At 41.7% G+C, this 27,000-nt stretch overlaps 1 protein-coding gene across 1 annotated transcript; it reads left to right on the top strand.

The window, feature by feature from the left end:
* Positions 1-1,882: 1,882 nt before the first annotated feature.
* Positions 1,883-18,569, top strand: LOC135480447 (glycine receptor subunit alpha-2-like). Its single transcript, XM_064760282.1, has 6 exons — positions 1,883-1,973; positions 6,918-7,092; positions 11,291-11,346; positions 16,226-16,363; positions 17,069-17,286; positions 18,426-18,569. The coding sequence occupies exons 1-6, from the start codon at positions 1,883-1,885 to the stop codon at positions 18,567-18,569; spliced, it is 822 nt and encodes a 273-aa protein (XP_064616352.1).
* The last annotated feature ends 8,431 nt before the right edge of the window (positions 18,570-27,000 follow it).

The following is a 27,000-nucleotide window of genomic DNA, read 5'->3' as shown; positions in this document are numbered from 1 at the left end:
CCGTGTGACATGCCAACGGTGTTAGGCAATTACTTTAGGTCAAATTTATTACAACAAGGGTGTCAGAAAAAAGTTTCACAAAAGGGGTTATTTAGAGTAGTCAAACGATGGAGATGGTTGAAGAGCGGAAAATGACATTTCGGAAGAAAGAATTTGTCAGTTGTACCTAATTTTAAAAAGAAAGTAAAATGCACTAAACCTGTTTTTTAAATAAAACACTATAATTTTTTTCAAACTTCTCTCCACTTTGGAAACATTTTTGACAGGTTATTTGATACAATATAGAACATTTTTTACTTTTAGCAAAAAAAAATTGTTCGAACTCTCGAAACTTCCCTATTCCAGTAACAGTAGTCGACAACATACAGGTCGAGGTATATGTCCTTGAACATCTTGTTTGAACAAATGCAAGATGGACACAATGGAACAGTTACCAAGCAAAGTTTAGATCATATTTTTTTATTTATTTACTTATTTATTTATCTGTTATTGAACACGGTACTCATTTACATCGTTCATTTACACGACAGCGGCCAGTTATATGAGTGGATAAACCCACCAACCTTTGGCAAATCACTAACGAACTTTTCCACTCAGACATACAGATATGCACACCAGATTGGTGGAATATACGTGATCTGAAATCAAAACTAGACAGAGCAAACGACATCACGGTCATCATCGACATCTTAGTGTCTGTCACCAGGGCCCCACAATCAACGATCGACAAATCGCCACTTTCCAGGGCAGTGTTTGATGACTCAATAAAATGGACGTCAGCCGCTAAGCCAGGGTATTCTTATAATCGGCTCTGCACGCAAATCCGCAAATAAACTGTTCAGGTGATTTGATCTCTTCTGTATACTACATTCGTTATTACTGCCGCCTGTCATTGTCTCATTACCGTTCCATTTTCAGTAAACCATACACGCAAATCCAGGATCAGCATGATAGTGAACTTTAGTCACTGGCAGATGGCATAAAACTGCAGCAGAAATGAAAGACATCTGAAGACAGAAGCCAATGAAGGTTTTTGTTGAACACTGATTGCAGCCAATAAGACACCCTGATTCGGTTTAGCTCAGAATCAGTGAACCCTTTTATAGGCGAAGAAATTCAAACATCGTTAGTACACGGACATTTCCTCCACACCGGAAATCCTACGTGCGAGCACACATTATAACATACTGTCATTCACGAAGGATGTGATCAGTTATCTAGGTTAATGTGCTAGAAAAGTAAACGCAGAACGTAAACATTGTTGCATGTTGCCAGGCGATTAGTTCCGTTCTGACCTTGTAAACAACAAATAACAGATCCACGCGCTTCCCACTAACGCAATATGAAGACTGCGATGTCAAAGTAAATTAAAATGACGCCTTGTAATATTGCGAGGAGCGCGTGCGATCAACCACAAGCATATGATCTGACGGCGTTTATACAAAATATCAGGCCGAATTTCCCAACAATATTTAAAGTAATTTATGCTATCGTAGCCGTTGTACAAAAACAAATAAGTTTAGTATAGAAAGACATCCGGAACATGCATCTCATACTATAGAAAGTAACAAGAAAAGTTCATCTCGCTGTCTCCTTTTTTTCCTTTTCTTTTTTCGTCGATACTTTGAAGCGGAAAAGCATTAGAAGGGTGTATCCTGTGGTAAATCGATTGTAAAGCATACTTGTTGAGTTGCTAGGCGACGAGGAAATTTGCTTAAAACACATCCTAACAAAACACGTAGGGATATGAGAACAGCTATATATACATATCATGTTTTTTGAGGTTGTTCACACGAACCCAGGGTGTCCATGTCAACGACACGTGTTAGTTAATCCATCTGCGTTGTCTATTTCAGTAGGTGTGAGTTCTGACGATCTTGACATGACAATGATGGACTTCCTAGCCGTGCAGGTGTTTGGAATGATGGTCACATTGCTATGTCTCAGCATAATGCTACGCATCCGCCATGGAAGTAAGTGCGTATTTATTATAAAAAGGGTTGAAAGGTGGGGTTAAGAAATTCATCCGTTCTTCGTGAAGTTGCATCAAGTTTGTTGGAAATTATTTGTCTCAAACACACACTGCAACAAAATCGAAACGTCCAATGTTAGTCCAATGCTGCCCATTGTATGTAACAAAGCTTGCGGTTTTTGATGTTTAAACACTGCTCTCATGACTTAGTAGCAGGAATTATCTTCCTGTACTAATTAGCTTACCAAATGGAACACGAAGATATAGCTGGATGGTAACAGGTTACCAAAACTACGGAGACCTCCACAGATTTAAAGGGGAAATCTCTTTCCAGTCGGGACTTTTGACCTCTTTCAGCAACTCAGATAATTTCAATACTTGTACATTTAGCTTTTATTGCTGACGAGAAATTCGCGCCCCTTAATTTTATTTATAGATATATTTAATGAATGGTTGTTTAAATAACATCAAACTGAAGAATTGCTCATGCACTAAATGACTTATACAACTGTGGTCGCTGTTGTCTGGTGTCTTCGACATGATACTTCAATGGCGGCAGCACTTTGACGACATGTCACACACCTAATGACTCCTCGTCATCATGGGACTGATAAATCGTTAAGTACGGCGTTAAACCCCATGTATTCATTCATTCATTCCAAACCAAGGCATGGCCTTTGTTCTAGTTTCATTCTAATCCCAGCTCGGCGAGTAGAAATGACAGAATCGCATCATTTAAAAACCCAGTGTATAAGCAAATATTTATATGATTTATTTGTGGTAAACTAGAGGTAGACAATCCCACTTCACCATGCACTTGCTGCACAAAATCCTTTATTGTAAAGCTGCTACCAAGTTGACCAGAGCTCGATTTGAACGCGCGCCTCGATTGTTAGTTTGCTAAGCCGAGGCGATATATAGCCTTTTGACAGCGAACGCAGGTGATCACGAGCTGCACTCTGTGGTATTTGTTTATGTGTGTGTGTAATTATATTGTATCCAACGGTAAATAGACGTAGTGTGACAATGTAGGGATACAGGAGAATGGTAGTCCACTTTTCGTAGATATTATTTTCGTTAGGACGTGTCTAGCTAATTTCCTTAAGTTGCCTAATTGTTGTTATAAAACTTGATTTTATTTTTAATCCTGAGCTGTCTCCCTTCTGTGGTACTGCCACCCTTGTCTCCAAAACCTGTCACGGTCTTTATCCAGCCTGTGCTGAGATCCTTAACTTAAGAATTTGAGTCAAGGGCGGTAACCCACGTTGCCGCTCCGCTACATAAGAAATAATGATGCACCGTCGTTGGTTTATACACAGTAATAATTTATAATATAATGGCTGTATACTGCTTTTGACTCACATGGTCGTACATGGGTTCAGTAATGATATTTATTCTGTACATGTATATAAAAGTGTTTATGACGTTCTGATTGTATTGTGATGTGGTGGCGTGGTTAAGTGTCAACACTGTCAATGACTGACTGCTGTTCATCTAACCATTCCACTGTATAGCATTTATATTATTTGAAATAAAGTGGTTAGTCACTTGATAATGATCCCGGTATGTGGATCGACAGCTTGTGAAAGCTTTTACCTTTACTTTGTGATGCCTCGAATTCATTAATATTAATATGTTGGTTGTTTGCATTATTGCTGGTTAGTTCATTAGTGTCATTTTTCCCCTGCTTATTGCGCAGTTCATGATCAGCCCGGCCAACCTGTTCGTATGAAATGTACGCCTATGATATGGTCATTCATGAAATAGTCAGTAGCCAGTCACCCTTCACAATATAAACAAGCGTAAACATGCTTGTAGCTGTCAGAATCACTGGCATCATTTGGCACTGGGATGAATCCAGGCATAGCAAGAGATATATAACAACAAACTGGTCATGATTAATGCATTGACTACTCTGTACACTTTCTATACATATCTCAACAATAGAGCTGTTCTATAAAATAAATTCCATCGACTCGCCCAGTGTCATCTGCGTATGGAAATTCAGTCAGCAGATGTTCACACGAAATGGTTTGCTTCCGCAATCTTGCAATACGCCAGTTTGCTTAAAGGGATCAAAAAAAAAAAGAAAACACTCATAGCGTGCACAAAAATGCACTGCAAAATGTGGGGAAAGGTTGTAGTCGTATTAACAAACTCACTTAGTTTGAGAACGGCGACAATCCGAGGCTATATAAAACACGAAGTACGGCTATACATGTGTACATACCAACCCCCCCACCCCCACCCCTCTTCACATTAGGAGGAATGAATCATATTAACTATGGGTTGGACAAGGTTGTTAATATGGGCGAATACCATAAAGGTCAGGCCCAACACGACGTATCCGACTATTGCAATTGTGGTGAACCACGTGGGTGCATGCAGCGCGCTCTTTTTTGAAAATGCCACTCTGTACTTGTGCAAGGTCATGCGACCAAAATTTCATGTGGCAGAGCACCAAGACGTGTAGACACTTGGTGATTAGAAAAACACGACAACCAATTGTCATGCCACGCCGTACAAGTGGTGAACGTGAATATACAGTTGGCATGCTCAAGGCTGGCAAGTCTATGCTGTAGTCGATGCAAGTGCCATGAGATGTCGCAGGCATGGCAGGTGGGCAATTCACAACCTGATGGCACGTGTGCATCAAACTATGAAAGCCGATGGACCTTTCTACCACAGGGCGAGGTAGCGAAGCGAGGTAAGGAGGTAACGAAGTAGCGAGGTAGCGATGCGAGATAGCAAGCTTGACATAATCTCGCTACCTCGCAACGAGACCTTGCTACCTGGCTGCATCGCTGCCTCGGTAACGTGGTAGAAAGATGCAGCGAGGTAACAAGGCAGTGAGGCAGTGAGGTATCGCGGTAGTGAGGCAGTGAGATAACGAGGTAGCGAGCTGGGTAGCAGTTATTATGATCACTTTAGTGTCTGGATGAGGCATACACTGTGAGTAAGCTGGCTTCTTGCTACCCGGTGCCTTATTAAGTATTACATCGCTCAACACAACTACGTCACTCAAATTTTCAGCAGACGAGAAGGTTATCGCGCGAGTGCGGTGTAATGACCCAAAATTCTCTCTCCAATGCGGTCCCTGTGAGTTCAAGACCAGCTCTGACCGACTTCCACTCTGGTCGTACACAGGAAGGTCTTGCGCAACTTGCGGGTGGTCGTAGGTTTTCCGCGGGCTCTGAAATATTCTTGAGTACGGCGTAAAGCAACAATTCAGTAAATAAATAATAAATAAATAAATAAAGGTTTTGGTACGGAAGGGGATGGGCGAAGAATTTCAAAATCGGAAGTATACAACTTGGTCGAAACACCCATACAAGTTATATGACCCTAGAAGAATGGTTGATTAGTAATCACCCGACTAAATTGCACTCTCGATCAAAAACACCAATTTTTCGTTCAGAGGAGGCAAATGTGTTTTAATTTAGAGTATGGAGATCAACGTTAACCAGGAAAATATCTTTTCTGAAACTTCCACATGGGTATTTTGGTGTGCTGCCAAAGTTTCGTTTAGGTTAACGTTTATGTTATGTAATGTAAAACATAACGTTTATAAAGTGATCAGTTTTGTTATATTTTGACAAGTTTAAAATCTGTATTTCTCTCGTCGTCTATCAGGCATACTTCATAGAACAGTGGACTGACCTAGTCACTGTGGAAAACAGGTTACACTTCAAAGAAGAGTTTGAATCTTTGTTGGTCTTTTTGTTCAAACTTTTGTATGGATAAAGATATAGGCCGTTTTGCATTAAATAAGTGATATCATGAATTAGAATGGATAATTGTTAAGATGGTATTACAATACAAGTGGAAACTATATTACGGGTGGAAAGTATAACGAAATCATACGTGAATCCTAGTTGAGAGCACAAGTGGTTGTCTAGATATTATTAACATTGACACGTTATGTGTAGCAGAAGTATAAGACTGAAAAGCTACATTTGTTATATATTTATTTAATTCATTCAATTTGGTGCATAGCTGCGTGCTCAAGAATTTTTTAGAAAGTTACATTTGTGGTAGGGTGATTCCCCCACTCCACAGTGTCTAGTTTTTAAAAAGAAGATATTTCAGTGTCACTGGAGTAGGCTACCATTTTTCGATTTTATGACATATACATCTCCGTGCATGGAGTTTTATAACTCTCACGTTTGCCATGGCCTTACGAGTGTGTCTACAATTGTCACTCACAGCTATAGTCAGTTTTGCTTCTTGAGGTACACAGTTTCCTGCCCTGGGGCCGATCCCCCGCCTTACCATACGAGGTCCTTTATTCAAATAAAGAATAAATCAAATTTAAGATTCTTACCACCAACCAGTCCTGAACTATGGCGATGTTAATCTCGTTACCTGGCTGCCTCGCAGCATCGCTACCTCGCTGCTTCGCAACGTTATCTCGCTGCCTCGCATCGCTACCTTGTTGCCTCACAACGCTACTTCGCTGCCTTGCAACGCTACCTCGTTACCTCGCTTCGCTACTTCGTTACCTCGCTTCACTACCTCGCTGCCTCGCAACTTCGTTACCTCGTTACCTTGCTTTGCTACCTCGCTACCTCGACCTTTTTTATACAGGGCGAAGCAGCGAGGTAGCGAGATATCCTCTATCGGCTCCCATATTAAACGGGTATGACATCTGGTCACCACAAGTGTGTGACGACACATGATGAGAACAATCAAAGTCGGCTACGTCACTTACGTATTCGTTTTATGACCACAACTTCAACCAGTAACGCACTGTTTTGGGGTTGGGTAATTGCCCATACCATAGGAAACCGCTTGCACGTTGTCCATTTTCGTGTCTTATGTCCTTATGTTGGCCCGAATCTGACACAGGCAAGCCGTAGGCCTACTGAACGTCTAAGCTGGGCACAGTTCCACCTGCACTGACACCAGCGACATTTACTCGTAATTCTTGAGAACCTCTTTGCAGTGGGATATCGTGACTCGGTCCTTGTCCCGGAGCTGGTGCCGCTCTTGGCTGCTCCTGGCCCAGGCCTCCAGTTCTCACATGACAATGCCACACCACACAACACTATTTTGACACGAAATTCCTTGCAAAATGCGGATATCGACGTCATGGAGATCGTAGTGGCCATCGAGATAACGTATGTTTTTGGAAAAAGTCTTCCTGCCATGAGACGTCCGCCCCAAAATGTTCAAGAGCTGGACGACATGTTGGTACATCAGTGGCGCAGATCGCTTATTGCTGTGTTCACGGGTGTTCACGGGTGTCAATGAGACAACGTTGCCTTGCTGTTGTGAGTGCGAAATGGGGCACACGCGGTACTGAACAAGCTCCAATACAGATGTCTAGTCCCTATGAAATTAAAAAAAATTTTAACCCCATTTTGCTACTGTGGACTGTTGAGGGGGCATCATGCTCCCATTAATGCCTGATCCCGATGTAGTGTGCGAATCATTATGTCCATGATCCAGATTTAGCCACTAGCAACACACTTTGTTCTACAAGGATATGTTTGGAATATAAAGTAACACATGTGAATTTATTTTGACGGATGAGGATGGGGGCGCAGTATGTATCTGTGTATGTATGCTTGGCTTTTTACGTCATACTTAACAAGTTTTATAGTCATATGAAAGGTGTGTGTACATACATGTATACTGTGAGTTCTTTGTGGCAGGGCGAGGCCATGCCGCCAATGTTCTGCCACCACTGAGGTACATGATAGTATACCGAAGACACCAGATATGACACCCCATTCACTCACATTATACCCACACTTGGCCAACCAGTCCTGTTTCCCTGCTTTAACCTGCCAATGTTGAGCGCCAAGCGAGTCAGCAACAGGTACCATTTTTGAGGTCTTCAGTGTGACCCGACCCGGATTTGATCCCATTTCTCCTTACATTGACGCGGACGCTTTAACCATTGGTGCGATGCGATTCCTAGCCATTTAGTAAAATGAATATACTATATAAAGGCAGTATTACAGTCTGTAAGAGCAGTTAGAAGTAAAAGACCTCTTTGAACTCCATTTGCGGGAATGAGCACTTCTTATACAGAAATGACGATGTGTTGGTGTTGATTTAACACCAGAAGTGTGAATTAGTAGCTTCCAGCATTTGATTGTTTGTCAGTTAGCCTCCACACGAGCACAGGACGGCTTATATGGTTACAGATCCCTTGTCTTCCTGTGGGTCAAATGTGGGACGACATAATGGAACGACACCACCGAAAACTAATGACTGCGGCTTTGTTTAATGTTACCAGTCCTACCTAATGCATTTTTGCGCAACGAAATTTGAGTCAATCCAGCCCAAAGCTACTAAAGTGTTGAGAAATGAGACGCCTGAATATCGATTCAAAATGTCCTTATTCAGATTTTCGGATTGGACAATAAATGAATACCCGACTCTGTAACTTAAAAATTCCCCTGCGACTTACCATATCATTTTACCCCAAACAAAAGTCGTCCATTCCCGCAGGCGACCCGCGTTTAAGTTCCCTTATCTGCAGCTTTATCTATAACGCCTCACGAACACACGTGCTTAGGCACAACTCCCTTTGGTAATAGTGTGCTGCTATATATCAGAGCCATTAGACGTCCTAACTGCCCGGCTATATAGCGGTAGCAATGGCATTGTCGTCACAGAAGACCTGTTTATAAATATTTTAAAGAAGGACTGGGTTTGTATGTGAATGAGGATAATTTAGTAAATATTTGGTGTGTCATCCCAATTGTATGACAAAGCTATAACAACACACTAGCGATTTAATTGTACATCTAACGACCGAATACGCGAAAAGCCATTGTGATACTCGCCCAGTATATAGGACTCCATGGGTGTTTAGTAGGCCTACACAGTGCGAGAACTCCTACAGATATGTTTGCACATTATGGAGTAATCGTACCGCTTCACCTCGAATCTAATTGGACTAGCAGCATATGGGATAGCGATAGGTATTTTTTTTAAATTTAGTTTACGGCAATCCGGTTAGCGTATATTAGGGTGGGGGGGTGGGGGGGGGGGCAGATGAGAGGGGACAGTTAGATGTAATTTAGCAACATCGAGTTATCGCCCTTTTCTGTCCGAGTTCAGTGTTATAGGATCCGCTTTAGTAAACGCCTTGGATTTATTCATAAACTCAGGCAGTATGACCATTATATTGTAATACAATAACGTACACGACATGTGGAGGCAAATGTAATTAGGCTTTAGGGACAAGAGGCCCTTATAATAGGGACCCAGTGACGTATACATTCTATCGAGCCTATATCGTTGTCGTTAAGTCAGTAAGCTTTTGAGAGACAAGCATATAGACTGAAGTCACTACTGCTGGGCTTGTTCACCTCTGTTTGGGCAGAAATGAGAGCAAAATAATACAGCTTTACACTCATGGCGAGAACTTTTTCCGGTATGGTGGCCTAAACTAAAACCACCCAGAGCGTCATGCGTTGTACATGTATAACCATTTGTTCTTATTGAAACAGTTATTACAAGTAGCTTTAACCACAAGATTACTGCCCTTTCCCTTGTGTAAAGGTAGCCGGGCGTGGCATATATAGTGGCTGAGGTGGGTGCCGTTCAATAGCTATAGGTCATACGAAATGCACACAAAAACACCTATGTTGAATTCTAACACAACAACTTGTGTTGTTTTCATTCAACACAGAGATGTGCTACCTCAACACAAACGTGTGCTAAATAAATGTGAAGTACACCTGTTTGTGTTACAAAATAATAAAACACAAACTTGTGTTGAACCAAAAAATGAAGTAATTTATGCAATAAAACAAACACTTGTGTATTTTGCAACAAGTATTGTGTATAACATTCAAAGCAGCTTGTGTTCAATTCTGTCAATACAATACATTCTAATTCAATACATTTTAGAGTGGTTCGAATTTTTCCAGTGCTTCCATAGTTGTACCTTTTTGACAATAAGATGTTGACAGTGTGGTCTTGTGTGGCTGGAACGTTTGCTGGACACCACTTGCCGTAGAAGTGTTCAGTAGTAACTCAACGAAGGTTGATAGCTTAACCTTTTCGAAAAAGGAAAAGATTATTGATTTTCTATGCCATTAAACAACAGTCAAATACATTTTCCAAAATCTGTGTCATCCGCGTTTATATTTATAGAATAGATGGCTGTTTCATGCCGTGCTCAGAAATATTTCACTTGTACAATAGCGATCGACTTCATGAGTACCCTAATCCTTCAACCTTTTCAACCATCTCTGCAACCAATATTTTGAAACATTCTGAGAGAAATATGGAGGGTAGAGAAATAATTTGCACAGTTTTGTGTGTGTGTATGTATGTGTACATGTGTGTGTGTGTGTGTGTGTGTGTGTGTGTGTGTGTGTGCGTGCGTGTGTGCGTGCGTGCGTGCGTGAATGTATGTATGCATGCATGCATGTCTGTTTGTCTGTCTGTATGTCTGTATGTATGCATGTATCTCTGTATGCTTTGGGTTTTTCGTTGTCAGTTATATGACGATGAGGATTAATTAGGTGTGTGTACATATATTGTGTCCTCTTGTGGTAGAGTCCATGCCGCCAAAGTGCTGTCATCACTTAAGCACCATGCCGAAGACGCCAGACATGACACCCCACTCAGTCACATTATACTGATATCGGGCCAACCCGTACTGTTTCCTTGCTCTAACCTATCAGTGCTGAGCGCCAAGCGAGGCAGCAACAAGTACCGTCTTTGAGGTCTTTGGTATGGCCCGACACAAGGTTTGATCCCGGATCTCCCGATTTCAAGGCGGACGCTCTGAACATTAGGACATCAAGACGGTCACAGGTTCATGAATGCTGCATTTGAAGTGACACGAATAATTTTAGTGCCATTTGGTAGTAATTATATGCATTGATTCCACATAAAGAGTGCTTTAGAGGTCAAAAAGGTTGAAGATTTGCAGTGTGATAAATGGACATATTGCTTGGAAGAAACCACCGCCCCTCACCAGATACCTGACAAACCAACTGACATAAAGCTACAACATAACTAAGTCCAGAATTACCTCATATTGGGGGCTTCCGTGGCCTGGTGGTTATAGCGCCCCAGTGCGGCATAATGATCAAAAAGCCTGTCACCAGTGGGATCGCTGTGAATTCAAATCCAGCTCATGCTAGTTTCCCGTCCAGTCGAATGTATAAGAAGGTCTGTCATTAACCTGCGTATGGTCGTGGGTTTCCCCCCGAGATTTAGCCCGGTTTCCTACCACAGTAATGCTGACCGCCTTCGTATGTGAAAAAAATAAATAAATAAGTAAATAAATTACCCAATATTGCTCACCATTTGCTTAATTAATTTGTGTTTCGTTTCTTTCAGAGATCGCCACCTTGACAACCTGGATTCCTTTGTGATGCCTCCTCGCATGGGAAGCAGTGAGTCATGCTCTGTATGTTTTAACCACGGCGATAGCTGTAGGCAAAACGTTAATAATAAACCTCACATAAGTAAATCAAAGAGATGTAAAGTAACCATGCTGTCAATCAATTCATGGCTCATCCCAAGAAAATATTATTTACAGATGTAACGGATGTGGAGATTTCCTTGTTCATCAACAGCTTTGGAACCATATCGGAGGAAAGAATGGTAATTCATTATTTTTCAAACTGAAAGTTGCATCTATATACAGTCAGGAGGGTGTACTGTGCATCGGCCAGACTCCGAGGTCACAATTCTCATACATGTGTATTGTATTTATTATACATGTAAGCATAACAAGAAGGTTATTTCTCACCTTCTAGTATTGTCCGGTGTTTGTAAGAGTTGGTGGTGTCCCCCCATGCAGGTCTCCGCCCCCCCCCCCCCCCCAACCTCCCTATTAAACCCAACAGCCACTTTAAAGGCAATTTTTTTTTAAAAATTGTCCCAAAACAAATACATTGGAAAAATCAATAATAGAGTTTATTGACTTAGACGAATTCAGGACAACCGGATAAGGAATTTCCAGTGTTAATTTACCGACAGAGTGCATAAAATCAGGTTACGAATTTCTAACCATGTTAGTATGCCATCTACAACGAAAAAAACATTCGGTTGTTGCTGTTGGGAGTCTTTAATTACGTTGATGCTGCTCCTAAATGCAAATACACTCCTAAACAAACTATGCTCGGACGATGACTGGACAAAAGATTGGTTACTTAAGCTATTGGATATTTAGAGCTGTTGACAGTCACAAAAGATTGCTTGAAGTCAGGATACTCTTTAAACAATAATTATATGATGGCTATAATTTATTTACTTATTTATTTAATTATTTATTTATTTGACTGATCTTTAACAGTATATTCAAGAATTTTGCACTAATACGATGGCGGTCAGTTTCCATGACAAATTTCATGCCGAAGACACCAGACATGTCACCCCATCCAGTCCCATTATACTGACACCGGTCCAACCAGTCCTGTTTCCTTGCCCTAACCTCTGAGTGCTGAGCACCAAGCAAGGCATCAACAAGCACCAGTTTTAAAATCTTTGGTATGACACAACGCGGGTTTGATCCTGGGTGTATGACAAGAGATAGCACAGCATATTTGGGGGGAAGGGGTGGGGGGGGTAGACAAGGGGTTTTCAACGAACGCAAATGGCCATATAGATCACCGTTGACCTCTTATTGTCATCACGGGTGAATCTGCATATAACTTGCCCAAATCCAGGTTTGAATATGTCAGTAGTGTTTACATGTATCAATGAAAGATGTACTGTCTTACACAGCAAATATCTCTTGAGGTGATGACCCGTGAACAGTGGACAGATCCTCGCCTTATGTTTGACCCGCACATTGACGATGAATTCGTGACGCGTGTCGAACTTAGTGACGTCTTTGTGACGAAAATCTGGCGACCAAACATTTCATTTGACAACGAGAAGGCGGGAAACATGCAAAACAGCGGAATGATAGATCAACTGGCGCATGTCTACTACAACGGCACTGTGGTTCACAGCAGAAGGTACGTGCAGGCCTACATGTGACATTGCGATTTCTGGCGTAGTCTGTAGTCATAGTCTCTACAACGCATATGTAGCTCTCTACGTTCACTTTACATCACTGCGATCACCAGAAAAGTATGGCCTTTGGAACCTGTGCGACGTAGGTAAACTTGTTTATGCTTAGCCTCCCCACGAGAGCCGTCGTGGGGAAATATTTAATCAACATTCATCAATAAAATTATTCCAGGTATTCGTGAGAATTGTGTTGTGCGTCAGGTACTATTAAAGTGAAGTGTTGAGACAGAGCCTTTGTGATTTCTTACATCATTTCCTGCCTCGTCATCTTGACTCCAGTGAGCCAAGAGCTATTCAAGATTTATGTACGAAATTGTTTGTTATGGCGAACGTAGAGGGCGGAGCCTGCGCTGTAAGAAGGATGATCTATGGTAGGGTACGTGCGACAGCACTAATATCGTATAGTATTTATGTAGTAATTTCTCCCGGAGTGCCCTTCAAAAATTGCACTCTTTAAATAATCGTTGACCAAAATGACACACGCTGTCAGCAACCTGACATTTTTCACGGCATCACATGCAGAAATCATCACGCTGACATCCAGGTATGCTGTACCGTTTAGTCACCATATAAATGTCAGGTCACATCGTAATTGGATGTGGCCTAGTGGTTAGCGTGCTGGTGCAGTGGAATGACCCAGATCGCCTCTCACCAATGCGGTGGCTGTGAGTTCAAATCCAGCTCATGCTGTTTTCCTCTCCGGGCGAACGTGAGAAGGTCTTGCAGCAACCTGCGAATAGTCGTGCGTTTCCCATGGGCTCTGCCCGATTTTCTTCCACCATAATGCTGACCACCGTTGTGTAAGTGAAATATTCACTAGTACGGCGTAAAAACACAAATGAAATGAAATAAATAAATCGTAATAAGATAATACTATTTCACAGATGTCGATATCACTAAGCAACAGATAAATACAGGTGAATTCTAACCTTGTCTCTGCTTTACCGAGCAGAGGTTTATGGTGAACCTTCAGCAGTCTTCCTATGATGTGTCAGACATACTCTCTCACTGTCGTTAAGAATGCCGTTGTTATTAAACTCTTCAATGATTCTGTACCACTTGAACACGTTCTATCGTTTCTGAACACAGTTGGCGTTAAACTCGTCAATGATTCTGTTCCACTTACAAACGTCCTGTCGTTTTAGGATGTCTCCTGTGTTAAACACTTTATTCAGTATATAGCAATTACTAACGTCCTGTCGTTTCAGGATGTCTCCTGTGTTAAACACTTTATTGAGTATATAGCACTTACTAACGTCCTGTCGTTTCAAGATGTCTCCTGTGTTAAACACTTTATTCAGTATATAGCACTTACTAACGTTCAGCCGTTTCAGGATGTCTCCTGTGTTAAACACTTTATTCAGTATATAGCACTTACTAACGTTCAGCCGTTTCAGGATGTCTCCTGTGTTAAACACTTTATTGAGTATATAACACTTACTAACGCCCTGTCGTTTCAGGATGTCTCCTGTGTTAAATACTTTATTCAGTATATAGCACTTACTAACGTCCTGTCGTTTCAGGATGTCTCCTGTGTTAAACACTTTATTCAGTATATAGCACTTACTAACGTCCTGTCGTTTCAGGATGTCTCCTGTGTTAAACACTTTATTCAGTATATAGCACTTACTAACGTCCTGTCGTTTCATGATGTCTCCTGTGTTAAACACTTTATTCAGTATATAACACTTACTAACGCCCTGTCGTTTCATGATGTCTCCTGAGTTAAACACTTTGTTCAGTATATAGCACTTACTAATGTCCGGTCGTTTCAGGATGTCCAAGATGTCTCAGGGTGTCGTTTGTGTTCAGGGTGTCTTTGGTATTACATTAGGATGCATTTGGTTTTAACCTGTCCTATGGTTCTGCACCATCCGCTAACGTACTGTTGTTTTATGATGTCACCGGTGTTACGTTAGTCGATGTTTCTGTATCATTAATTAAAGTTATGTTGTTTCAGATTGCCCTTAGTGTCAAACTGTCCGATAATCCAGCAGAAATGTTAACATTTGGATGTCTTTGGTGTTTTTCCTGATATTTCTGTAATACTCGTTAGTTAACGTTCTGTCTTTAGTGTTACACAGTACTAATCTCTCGTTAGCACTAGTGGCTAATTAGCAATCTCTCGTTTACACAGGATGTCTTTGGTGTTGAATTGTCCTATGGCGCTGTACAAATACCCGCATGATTCCCAGAAATGTTCAGTCATACTGTCTTCCTGTGAGTATGCCTATACATGCATGCACATACTTGTGGCGTTTCTTTCTTATGTGATATTATTGGATTGGTGTTTGAAGCTGTACGGTACTCAAGAATATTTTACTTATACGACGGTGGCCAGCACCATTATGGGAGGAAGCCGGGCAGAACCCGGGGAAAACCCATGACCATCCACAAGCTGCTGAAATACCTTCCAACGTACGCGTTTCTTTTTTTAATTTTGTATTATGCTCATGTTTATTTATGCACTATGTCAAGTACAAAAAGTATATTTGAACATATGAACAGAAAATGTAAAGTCAGAATCAGAGGATGATTCAATCTCAGAATCAGAGGATGATTCAATCTCAGAAACAGAAGAAATGTGCAATACAAGTGAAGCCTACTTGTACGAAGACTTCTTTGTCAGAAATGTAATACGTGCATTGTTTGCCATTTGAGTTTTTTTTATTATACGGTATATTAATTTATTTATTTTATTGGTGTTTTACGCCGAACTCAAGAATATTTCACTTATACGACGGCGGTCGTCTTTATGGTGTGAGGAAACCGGGCAGAGCCGGAGGAAACCCACGACCATCCGCAGGTTGCTGCCAGACCTTTCCACTTACGGCCGGAGAGGAAGCCAGCATGAGCTGGACTTGAACTCACAGCGACCGCATTGGTGAGAGGCTTCTAGGTCACTACGCTGCGCTAGCGCGCTAACCAACTGAGCCACGCAGAACGGTATACATGTATTAAGAAATGGTTTCATACAGTTTTTGTTGTTATTTAAATAATTGCCACAAATTTAGAGCTCTATATATGTATTTCTGATGTATTATGTATATGTGTGTTTGTGTCAGAACACTGTGTCATTGGGCATGCGCAGATGTGTACACATTCCGGTTCCCTCCTCCCATAAGACTGACCCACTCATCAGTTCAGTGAAAAATTCACGAGTATGGTGTCAAACCAACAATTAAATGAACTAAAGGAAAAAAGGCTTCCCTCATTGGTTTTTAAGTTTGTATTATTATTGTATTTTTACAGTTGCCTATACGGTTGATGTTGTGCGATTTCATTGGAAGAAAGATGAACCAATCATATTTAGTCCTTCGATTCACCTCAGCAGATTTACGTTTAACCACACCCCGGAAGCAACTCGATGTCAACTGAATTTTACTGGCAGTGAGTGCTACATTCAGAACATGCGAATTACCACACGGGTATAACTTTAAGAATTTAACCAAATGTTGAAGCATGGATGCGGCGTAACGTGTCTGTGATACATCATTCATAAATTCTGGGTATATTCTTTAGGTAATTTGACACTATTTTCTGAATAATGTCGCTTTCAGCAATGTTGAAAGTTTAGTTTGTTAAGTCGTCAAATAGACACGAAGTGCCCAATTACACAGATAAAAACAGAACAAAAGCACGAGATAAGTCACTGGTGAGAATTGCAAGGGGATGAAAATAAAGTGATTTCGTAATATTGCCATGAACAGTAACAACAGTCATCAACGGAAAACGGAAAATTGTTTCAAATATAACAGGTCCTTTTAGTTGATTCCAAATTCGGAATTTGGAACAGACAAATCCGTATGTGGTTCAGAGCTTGGTTGCTGGTTTAAAGGATCAGCTGACGTGGGTTTAATCACATTCCACATGTTCCAGAACCTCCGTGTCTAACTGGTTATGGTGGCAATAAACTATCTACTTTTCTTGTTTTCCTTCCACCACATTGCTGGCTGCCATCGTATAAGTAAATTATTCTTGAGTACGACGTGATACACCAATCAAATAAATAAATCAAATGTTAACTTTTCTTAAGGACCGTGAAGTAAAATCAATAAATATATGGATTAAAATTTTCTCTTTCTACATTTGCAGTTGGGGAGTTCACATGTCTACAGACAAGCATTCAGCTACACAGGGAGTTCGGGTACTACTTACTACAGATATACCTGCCCTCCATGATGATCGTTTTTGTCTCCTGGTTCTCCTTTTATCTCCCCATCGACGCAGTTCCCGCGAGAGTTTCCGTGGGTCTGATCACCGTGCTCACCTTGACGACGGAGAGCTCCAAGGCACGTGCAACACTGCCGCACGTGAGTTACATCACCGCAATTGATCTGTGGATGTCGGTTTCCATGCTGTTTGTCTTCGCAGCCATGTTGGAGTACGCTTTGGTGTGCATCGTGCATAGGCGGAGGAACGGACGAGCGAACTTTATACCGCACCCCGAGACCACCGACACATTACCCACGATATATAATATACATGTAAGTTTACACGATCCAAATGTGCACTGCAGACTTGAGGTCACACGACACCACGGCATGGATTTATAGAAATATCATATGACTGAAGATATTAGCTAAGAGATTTCATTCGATGACATACATGCAGTGATTGGGACAACCTTGAACAGTTTACATTTGACCCCTGCGCGAATTCAGCTACCTCTTGCTCTGTTGCAGCCTTAAATCCGAAGGGTTTACGGGTGACTGGTGAAAAGCACTGGTGCCAGTAGGGCTCTTTCCTTGGTTTCCTCCACTCATAAACATGGCCCCCGTCATATCCGGGGAAATCTTTCGGTGCATTGAATATATATGATTTGCAGAACAAAATGTCAACTTTTTAACAGATATGAATTTAAGGTGGAAAACATAAAAAATACATAAAGTTCAGATGAATGAGTGCGAAAAGTTGGCAGTATATGTGATCTTCAGTATTTATTTCATAAAAACCCTCTTGAAAATAATTTTTACGGTGGGTATTAAGTACATCCTCTTGGTATATATTGTTTTTGCGTAATGATGTTATAAATAAGGATGTAAAGTATGTTTAATAAATATATTTGCACAAGAATTTGGTCTTTTCAGCTAACAAATGTATTCAACCTGAATTTGATTATATTTATAGTTTTACGAAGTTCATAAATAGTGTCTCAATTCAAAGTAAATGTGTGAACTACAGATTTAAATTGGATTGAATGTATTAGCCAGGCATCACATACTTATTTAGAACATTATTGTGCAAAGACGATATATACCAAGAGATAGATCCACCATACAAAAATATTTTCAAACACCCTTTTCTCCTGGACTGTAGAAAAAAGACCATATCTGCAAAGGAGCTTTAGCGCTCATTCTTCTGATTTTGGCATCACTTTTATATTTTCTTTTGTAATAATAATAACATTTTAACAATATTTATTACTTCTACAGTTTTTCTTCCTTTTCAGGACCCCGATGTGAATAAAAAAACGACCTCTAGCATCTTTGCCCGGTTCAACGACAAACGAATCGATGTGGTGTGTAGATTCGTCTTTCCCGTCGCCTATCTGACGATGCAAATAGCCTACTGGCTCTACTACATACAACACTGATGCACCGAAGTAAAGTTGCCTAGATTTATATAGCTTCTTGGCTAACATTGGATGACAGAACTGGGATACGTCGGACACAAATATCGGTGGATCAGGATGTTCAGGATACGCATTGGCTGATCAAGGTATACAGGATACACCTTGGCTGATCATGGCGTACAGGATACACATTGGCTGATTATATTGTTCAGAATACACATTGGCTGATCATAGTGTACAGGATACGCATTGGCTGATTATATTGTTCAGGATACACATTGGCTAATCAAGGTGTACAGGATACGCATTGGCTTATCATGGTGTACTGGATACACATTGGCTGATCATGGTGCTCAGTGTACACATTGACTGATCATGGTGCTCAGGATACACATTAGCTGATCATGGTGTTCAGGATACGCACTGGTTGATCATGGTGTTCAGAATACACATTAGCTGATCATGGCGTTCAGTATACGCACTGGTTGATTATGGTGTTCAGGATACACACTGTCTGACCATAGTGTTCAGAATACGCACTGATTGATCATGGTGTTCATGATACGCATTGTTTGATCAAGGTGTTCAGATACGCACTGGTTGATCATGGGGTTCAGGATACGAATTGACTGATCATGGTGTTCAGGATACAAACTAGCTGATCATGGTGTTCAGGATACACACTGGTTGATTATGGTGTTCAGGATACACATTGGCTAATCATGGTGTTCAGGATACGCATTGGTTGATCATGGCGTTAAGGATAAGCATTGTCTGATCATATTGTTCAGGATACACATTGGCTGATCAAGGTGTACAAGATACACAATGGCTGACCATTGTGCTCAGGATACACATTAGCTGATCATGGCGTTCAGGATACACATTGGCTTACCATGGTGTTCAGGATAAACATTGGTTTATCATGGTGTTCATAATACACACTGGTTGATCATGGTGTTCGAGATACGCATTGTTTAATCAGGGTCTTCAGGATACGCATTGGCTGGCCATGGTGTGCAGGATACACATTATCTATCATGGCGTTTAGTATAGGCACAGGTTAATCATGATGTTCAGGATACACATTGGCTGACCATGGTGTTCAGGAAACACATTGGCTGATCATGGCGTTCAGGATACGCACTGGTTGATCATGGTGTACACGATACACATTGGCTGACCATGGTGTTCAGGATACACATTAGCTGAGCATGGCGTTCAGGATACGCATTGGCTGATCATGGAGTTAAGGATAAGCACTGTCTGATCATGGTGTTCAGGATACACACTGGTTGATCATGGTGTTCGAGATACGCGTTGTTTAATCATGGTGCTCAGGATACACATTGGCTGGCCATGGTGTGCAGGATACACATTAGCTGATTATGGTGTTCAGGATACTCATTGGCTAATTATGATGATCAGGATACGTTGACTGATCATGGTGCTCAGGATACACATGGCTGATCATGGTATTCAGGATGTGCTCTGGCTGCACATATATATTTTCTATGTTCTTTGGCACTGGCAGATCATGGTGTTCAGGATACACATTGACTAATCATGGTGTTCAGGATACACATTAACTGATCATGGTGTTCAAGATACGCACTGGTTGATCATGGTGTTCAGAATACACATTGGCTGATCAAGGTGTACAGGATACGCATTGGCTGATTATATTGTTCAGGATACAAATTGGCTACTCAAGGTGTACAGGATACGCATTGGCAGATCATGGTGTTCATGATACACACTGGTTGATTATGGTGTTCAAAATACGCATTGGCTGGCCATGGTGTGCAGGATACGCACCGACTGATCATGGTGTTCAGGATACATTGACTGACGCATTGGCTGGCCATGGTGTGCAGGATACACATTGGCTGATTATGATGATCAGGATACATTGACTGATCATGGTGTTCAGGATACATTGACTGACGCATTGGCTGGCCATGGTGTGCAGGATACACATTGGCTGATTATGATGATCAGGATACATTGACTGATCATGGTGCTCAGGATACACATGGCTGATCATGGTATACACATTGGGTGACCATGGTATTCAGGATATGCTCTGGCTGCCCATGTATACTTTCTGTGTTCATTGGTGGTTTGTGTATACCTCGTTTTGGGAGCTGGATTTGCGATTATTGACTTGGAATATTGACGGCTGGTCAGAAATACCAATGTCTGTTTCGACGCATTACTGGTACATTGTCCGAATTGCTAAGATACAATCCGAGCTGTGATACAACATTGGCTGACCACGATCTCTGGCTATATATTGTCCGAACTGCTAAGATACAATCTGGCCTACGCTGCAGCATTGTCTGACCACGATTTCTGACTATGTATTGTCAGAACTGCTGAGACACAATATGGCCTCTCCTGCAGAATTGGCTGACCACGATCTCGGACTATATATTGCAGGAACTGCTAAGACACAATCTGGCCTATGCTGCAGCATTGTCTGACCACGATCTCTGCCTATATATTGTCCAAATTGCTCAGATACAATCTGATCTGCCCTGCACTATTGTCTGACCACGATCTCTGACTATATATTGTCCGAACTGCTAGGATACAATCTGGCCTATACTGCAGCAATGGCTGACCACGATCTCTGACTATATATTGTACGAACTGCTAAGATACAATCTGGCCTATGCTGCAGCATTGTCTGACCACGATCTCTGACTATATATTGTCCGAATTGCTAAGATACAATCTGGCCTATGCTGCAGCAATGGCTGACCGCGATTTCTGACTATATATTGTCAGAACTGCTGAGGCACAATATGGCCTCTCCTGCAGAATTGGCTGACCACGATCTCTGACTATATATTGTACGAATTGCTCAGATACAATCTGGCCTGTTCTGCATTATTGTCTGACCACAATCTCTGGCTATATATTGTCCGAATTGCTAAGATACAATCTGGCCTGTTCTGCACTATTGTCTGACCACAATCTCTGACTATATATTGTCCGAATTGCTAAGATACAATCTGGCCTGTTCTGCACTATTGTCTGACCACAATCTCTGGCTATATATTATACGAACTGCTAAGATACAATCTGGCCTGTTCTGCACTATTGTCTGACCACGATCTCTGCCCATATATTGTCCGAATTCCTCAGATACAATCTGGCCTGTTCTGCACTATTTTCTGACCACGGTCTCGGACTATATATTGTCCGAACTGCTAAGATACAATCTGGCCTGTTCTGCACTATTGTCTGACCACGATCTCTGACTATATATTGTCCGAACTGCTAAGATACAATCTGGTCTGTCCTGCACTATTGTCTGACCACAATCTCTCACTATATATTGTCCGAATTGCTCAGATACAATCTGGCCTGTTCTGCACTATTGTCTGACCACAATCTCTGGCTATATATTATACGAACTGCTAAGATACAATCTGGCCTGTTCTGCACTATTGTCTGACCACGATCTCTGCCCATATATTGTCCGAATTCCTCAGATACAATCTGGCCTGTTCTGCACTATTTTCTGACCACGGTCTCGGACTATATATTGTCCGAACTGCTAAGATACAATCTGGCCTGTTCTGCACTATTGTCTGACCACGATCTCTGACTATATATTGTCCGAACTGCTAAGATACAATCTGGCCTGTCCTGCACTATTGTCTGACCACAATCTCTCACTATATATTGTCCGAATTGCTCAGATACAATCTGGCCTGGTCTGCACTATTGTCTGACCACAATCTCTGCCCATATATTGTCCGAACTGTTAAGATACAATCTGGCCTGTTCTGCACTATTGCCTGACCACAATCTCTGGCTATATATTGTCCGAACTGCTAAGATACAATCTGGCCTGTTCTGCACTATTGTCTGACCACATTCTCTGACTATATATTGTACGAACTGCTCAGATACAATCTGGCCTGTCCTGCACTATTGTCTGACCACAATCTCTGGCTATATATTGTCCGAATTGCTAAGATACAATCTGGCCTGTTCTGCACTATTGTCTGACCACAATCTCTGACTATATATTGTCCGAATTGTTCAGATACAATCTGGCCTGTCCTGCACTATTGTCTGACAACGATCTCTGACTATATATTGTCCGAACTGCTAAGATACAATCTGGCCTGTCCTGCACTATTGTCTGACCACGGTCTCTGACTATATATTGTCCCAACTGCTAAGAAACAATCTGGCCTGTTCTGCACTATTGTCTGACCACGATCTCGGACTATATATTGTCCGAATTGCTAAGATACAATCTGGCCTATGCTGCAGCAATGGCTGACCGCGATTTCTGACTATATATTGTCAGAACTGCTGAGGCACAATATCGCCTCTCCTGCAGAATTGGCTGACCACGATCTCTGACTATATATTGTACGAATTGCTCAGATACAATCTGGCCTGTTCTGCACTATTGTCTGACCACGATCTCTGACTATATATTGTCCGAATTGCTCAGATACAATCTGGTCTGTTCTGCACTATTGTCTGACCACAATCTCTGACTATATATTGTACGAATTGCTCAGATACAATCTGGCCTGTTCTGCACTATTGTCTGACCACAATCTCTGGCTATATATTGTCCGAACTGCTAAGATACAATCTGGCCTGTTCTGCACTATTGTCTGACCACGATCTCTGACTACATATTGTCCGAATTGCTCAGATACAATCTGGCCTGTTCTGCACTATTGTCCGACAACAATCTCTGGCTATATATTGTACGAACTGCTAAGATACAATCTGGCCTGTTCTGCACTATTGTCTGACCACAATCTCTGGCTATATATTGTACGAACTGCTCAGATACAATCTGGCCTGTTCTGCACTATTGTCTGACCACAATCTCTGCCCATATATTGTACGAACTGCTAGGATACAATCTGGCCTGTTCTGCACTTTTGGCTGACCACAATCTCTGGCTATATATTGTCCGAACTGCTAAGATACAATCTGGCCTGTTCTGCACTATTGTCTGACCACAATCTCTGGCTATATATTGTACGAACTGCTAAGATACAATCTGGCCTGTCCTGCACTATTGTCTGACCACAATCTCTGGCTATATATTGTACGAACTGCTCAGATACAATCTGACCTGTTCTGCACTATTGTCTGACCACAATCTCTGGCCATATATTGTACGAACTGCTAGGATACAATCTGGCCTGTTCTGCACTATTGTCTGACCACAATCTCTGGCTATATATTGTCAGAATTGCTCAAATACAATCTGGCCTGTTCTGCACTATTGTTTGACCACAATCTCTGGCTATATATTGTCCGAATTGCTCAGATACAATCTGGCCTGTTCTGCACTATTGTCTGACCACAATCTCTGCCTATATATTGTCCGAATTGCTCAGATACAATCTGGCCTGTCCTGCACTATTGTCTGACCACAATCTCTGACTATATATTGTCCGAATTGCTCAGATACAATCTGGCCTGTTCTGCACTATTGTCTGACCACGGTCTCGGAATATATATTGTCCGAATTGCTCAGATACAATCTGGCCTGTCCTGCACTATTGTCTGACCACGATCTCGGACTATATATTGTCAGAACTGCTAGGATACAATCTGGCCTATACTGCAGCAATGGCTGACCACGATCTCTGGCTATATATTGTCCGAATTGCTCAGATACAATCTGGCCTACGCTGCAGCATTGTCTGACCACGATCTCTGACTATATATTGTCCGAATTGCTCAGAGACAATCTGGCCTGTTCTGCACTATTGTCTGACCACAATCTCTGGCTATATATTGTACGAACTGCTAAGATACAATCTGGCCTGTTCTGCACTTTTGGCTGACCACAATCTCTGGCTACAAATTGTCCGAACTGCTAAGATACAATCCATATAACTTGCACATATTGTTGTGATACAATCCAAAGCAGTATTGGCTGACCAGGCTGACGTATTTGTATACACTCAGCCTCGGTTTCACGCAGCAATGAAACGTGTGTATACAGCGTCACTGTGGCTGTTACATGCACGTAATGCCACCAGCGTTTCACAAAGCAGACGTACAACGTATACACAGTGTAATTATGGTTGCTACGTGCACCTTATGATACTTTTGTTTCACAAAGCAGACGTATGACATAGCCTACTTTGTAGGCCCCTATACATAGCGTCGTTATGATTGTTACGTTTACGTTATGCCACTCAAGATTCACAAAGCCGATGTTTAACGTATATACAGCGGAAACCAAACTAAAAGCGGGCGTGAGGTATGCCCAATGCGTCGTACCGATTATTACGTGCACGTAACGTGAATCACGCTTCACAGTGGCGAAGTACAGGACGTATATACAGCGTCGAAATCGTTATTACTTCGCAAAGAGAACATATCGTATATACAGATAACGCTATATCCAGCTACTGGTAGTAGTCGAACATGCCTGCGTTCGTACTTCAGGGTGTCCCGCGCAGCATCCAGGTTGAGGTTGAATGCTTGAGCTACAGAGCGATGTGTTGCCCCATCTGTTTCAAACATAAAAACCAATTCAACTCTTTCTTGTACTGTTAGTTTATTAGCCATAATTAACTCTAAAAGAAAGAAAAAAAAAAAATAAAACCAGTATTAAATCTGAACCACTGAAAAAAAATGAAAATCAGGATGCTGCACGACTTCAGGGGCACCTTGTATTTTGTGCTATACTGAGAGGCCATGAGCATCCAGCTAGTAGTCAAACATGCCTGCGTTCGTACTATTTTGTGTTATACTCACATTCGTCGTATATTGTTAATATCAGTATGTAATAAAAGATAATATGAATGTAGACAAGTCGGACTACTAGCTGGATGCCACATGGTACTTAGTCACAGAGCTTTGAGACCATAAGAATACCTTGCATGCGTAAAAGGTCCCAAACCCTTGTGCATTCAGGAGACGCGATTTGCCACTTCGACGCTAATTCTATCTCCTTTCGGGGGCTTTCGTGGCTCAGTCGGTGAGCGCGCTAGCGCAGCGTAATGACCCAGGAATTTCTCACCAATGCGGTCGCTGTGAGTTCAAGTCCAGCTCATGCTGGCTTCCTGTCCGGCCGTACGTGGGAAGGTCTTCTAGCAACCTGCGGATGGTCGTGGGTTTCTCCCGGGTTTTGCCCGGTTTCCTCCCACCATAATGCTGGCCGTCGTTGTGTAAGTGAAATATTCTTGAGTACGGCGTAAAACACCAACCAATCAAATAAATAAATTCTGTCTCCTTTCGGTCTGTTTGTGTTCCGAAATGACTAAATAAAGCGACACTGTGAACTCGTACATTTACATGCGCAGTAACATTTACATGCATTCCGTAAAATAGATCCCCATGTGTTTAATTGGTATTTCCAAGTCATACTCAACACTGTTTCAGTCATATTCGTTTTTCCAATCAATAAACGATGTATAAGTACACCTGCTTGTATTGTTAGTTTTATACTTTGAGTATTTACCGAACGACCTACGTTTGCGTCCACAGGATCCGATAGTCGAATGGAAGTAGGATCACGAGCGATACTTCATGTCCTTGTTACATTCGACAAATCGCATAGTTTGAATTCATGGGGCTTAGGAAAAACAGATTTGCCCTATTTTCATTTAAATTGGCAAATCTAACCAGTCGACACGACAAAATTATCGAATCGTGTGAAGCTGGCATTACATGATACACTACATGCCATTGTCGGCTAGGCCGTACGTGTGAAAGTTTTCCAGCTACCTACAAATGGCCGTGGGTTTCCCCCCCGAGTTTCTTCCCATCGTAACACTGGCCGCCGTCGTGTAAGTGAAATATTTTTCAGTACGGCGTAAAATACTAACCAAATAACTACATCAACAAATCATTGGCGGCGAGGCAAGAGTTGTCGTGCTATTAATAGCAATAATCAGGATGTTTTCACTCATACGATGGAGTCGTGTAAGTCGATGGCAGCCGTCGTGTAAGCGAAATATTCACGAGTACAGCGTAAAACACCAATCACACAAATAAATCAAATATCAGATGGCGGACTGGTTTTATGGACAGAGAAACCCAGATCCCCCGAGGCAACCTACCACCCCTCCACATGTATCTGGCAAACGTGCTGACTTACGGCCGTGTCCCGTTTTGTCACAGTCTGCGACCTCACCAGTCAGGCGCTGATCAACGTTTTAGTCGAATGAGCCAGCGCTTTGCCTTATATGTTCCGCTCATGAGAATGATTGAAAACTTGAATATTTTCAAGACTAATACATAATGGATGGAACTAACACATCCAACGTTCAATCATGCCTTCTCGTGACGTTACTCTTCATTCCATTCCCGGGGAACGTAACTGTGACATCATGAAGTCACAGGAAGACTGAATATTAGTAACCAATTGTTAGACATCCGGTTGACCTATTCGCAACAATACTGCATATAATTGGTCAAATGCGTGCTCTTGATAAGA

Source organism: Liolophura sinensis, chromosome 13, assembly GCF_032854445.1.
Source record: "Liolophura sinensis isolate JHLJ2023 chromosome 13, CUHK_Ljap_v2, whole genome shotgun sequence".
Classification (NCBI taxonomy): Eukaryota; Metazoa; Mollusca; class Polyplacophora; order Chitonida; family Chitonidae; genus Liolophura; species Liolophura sinensis.
Note: the sequence above shows the minus strand (reverse complement) of the source record. Positions and strands in the feature narration are given on the sequence as shown.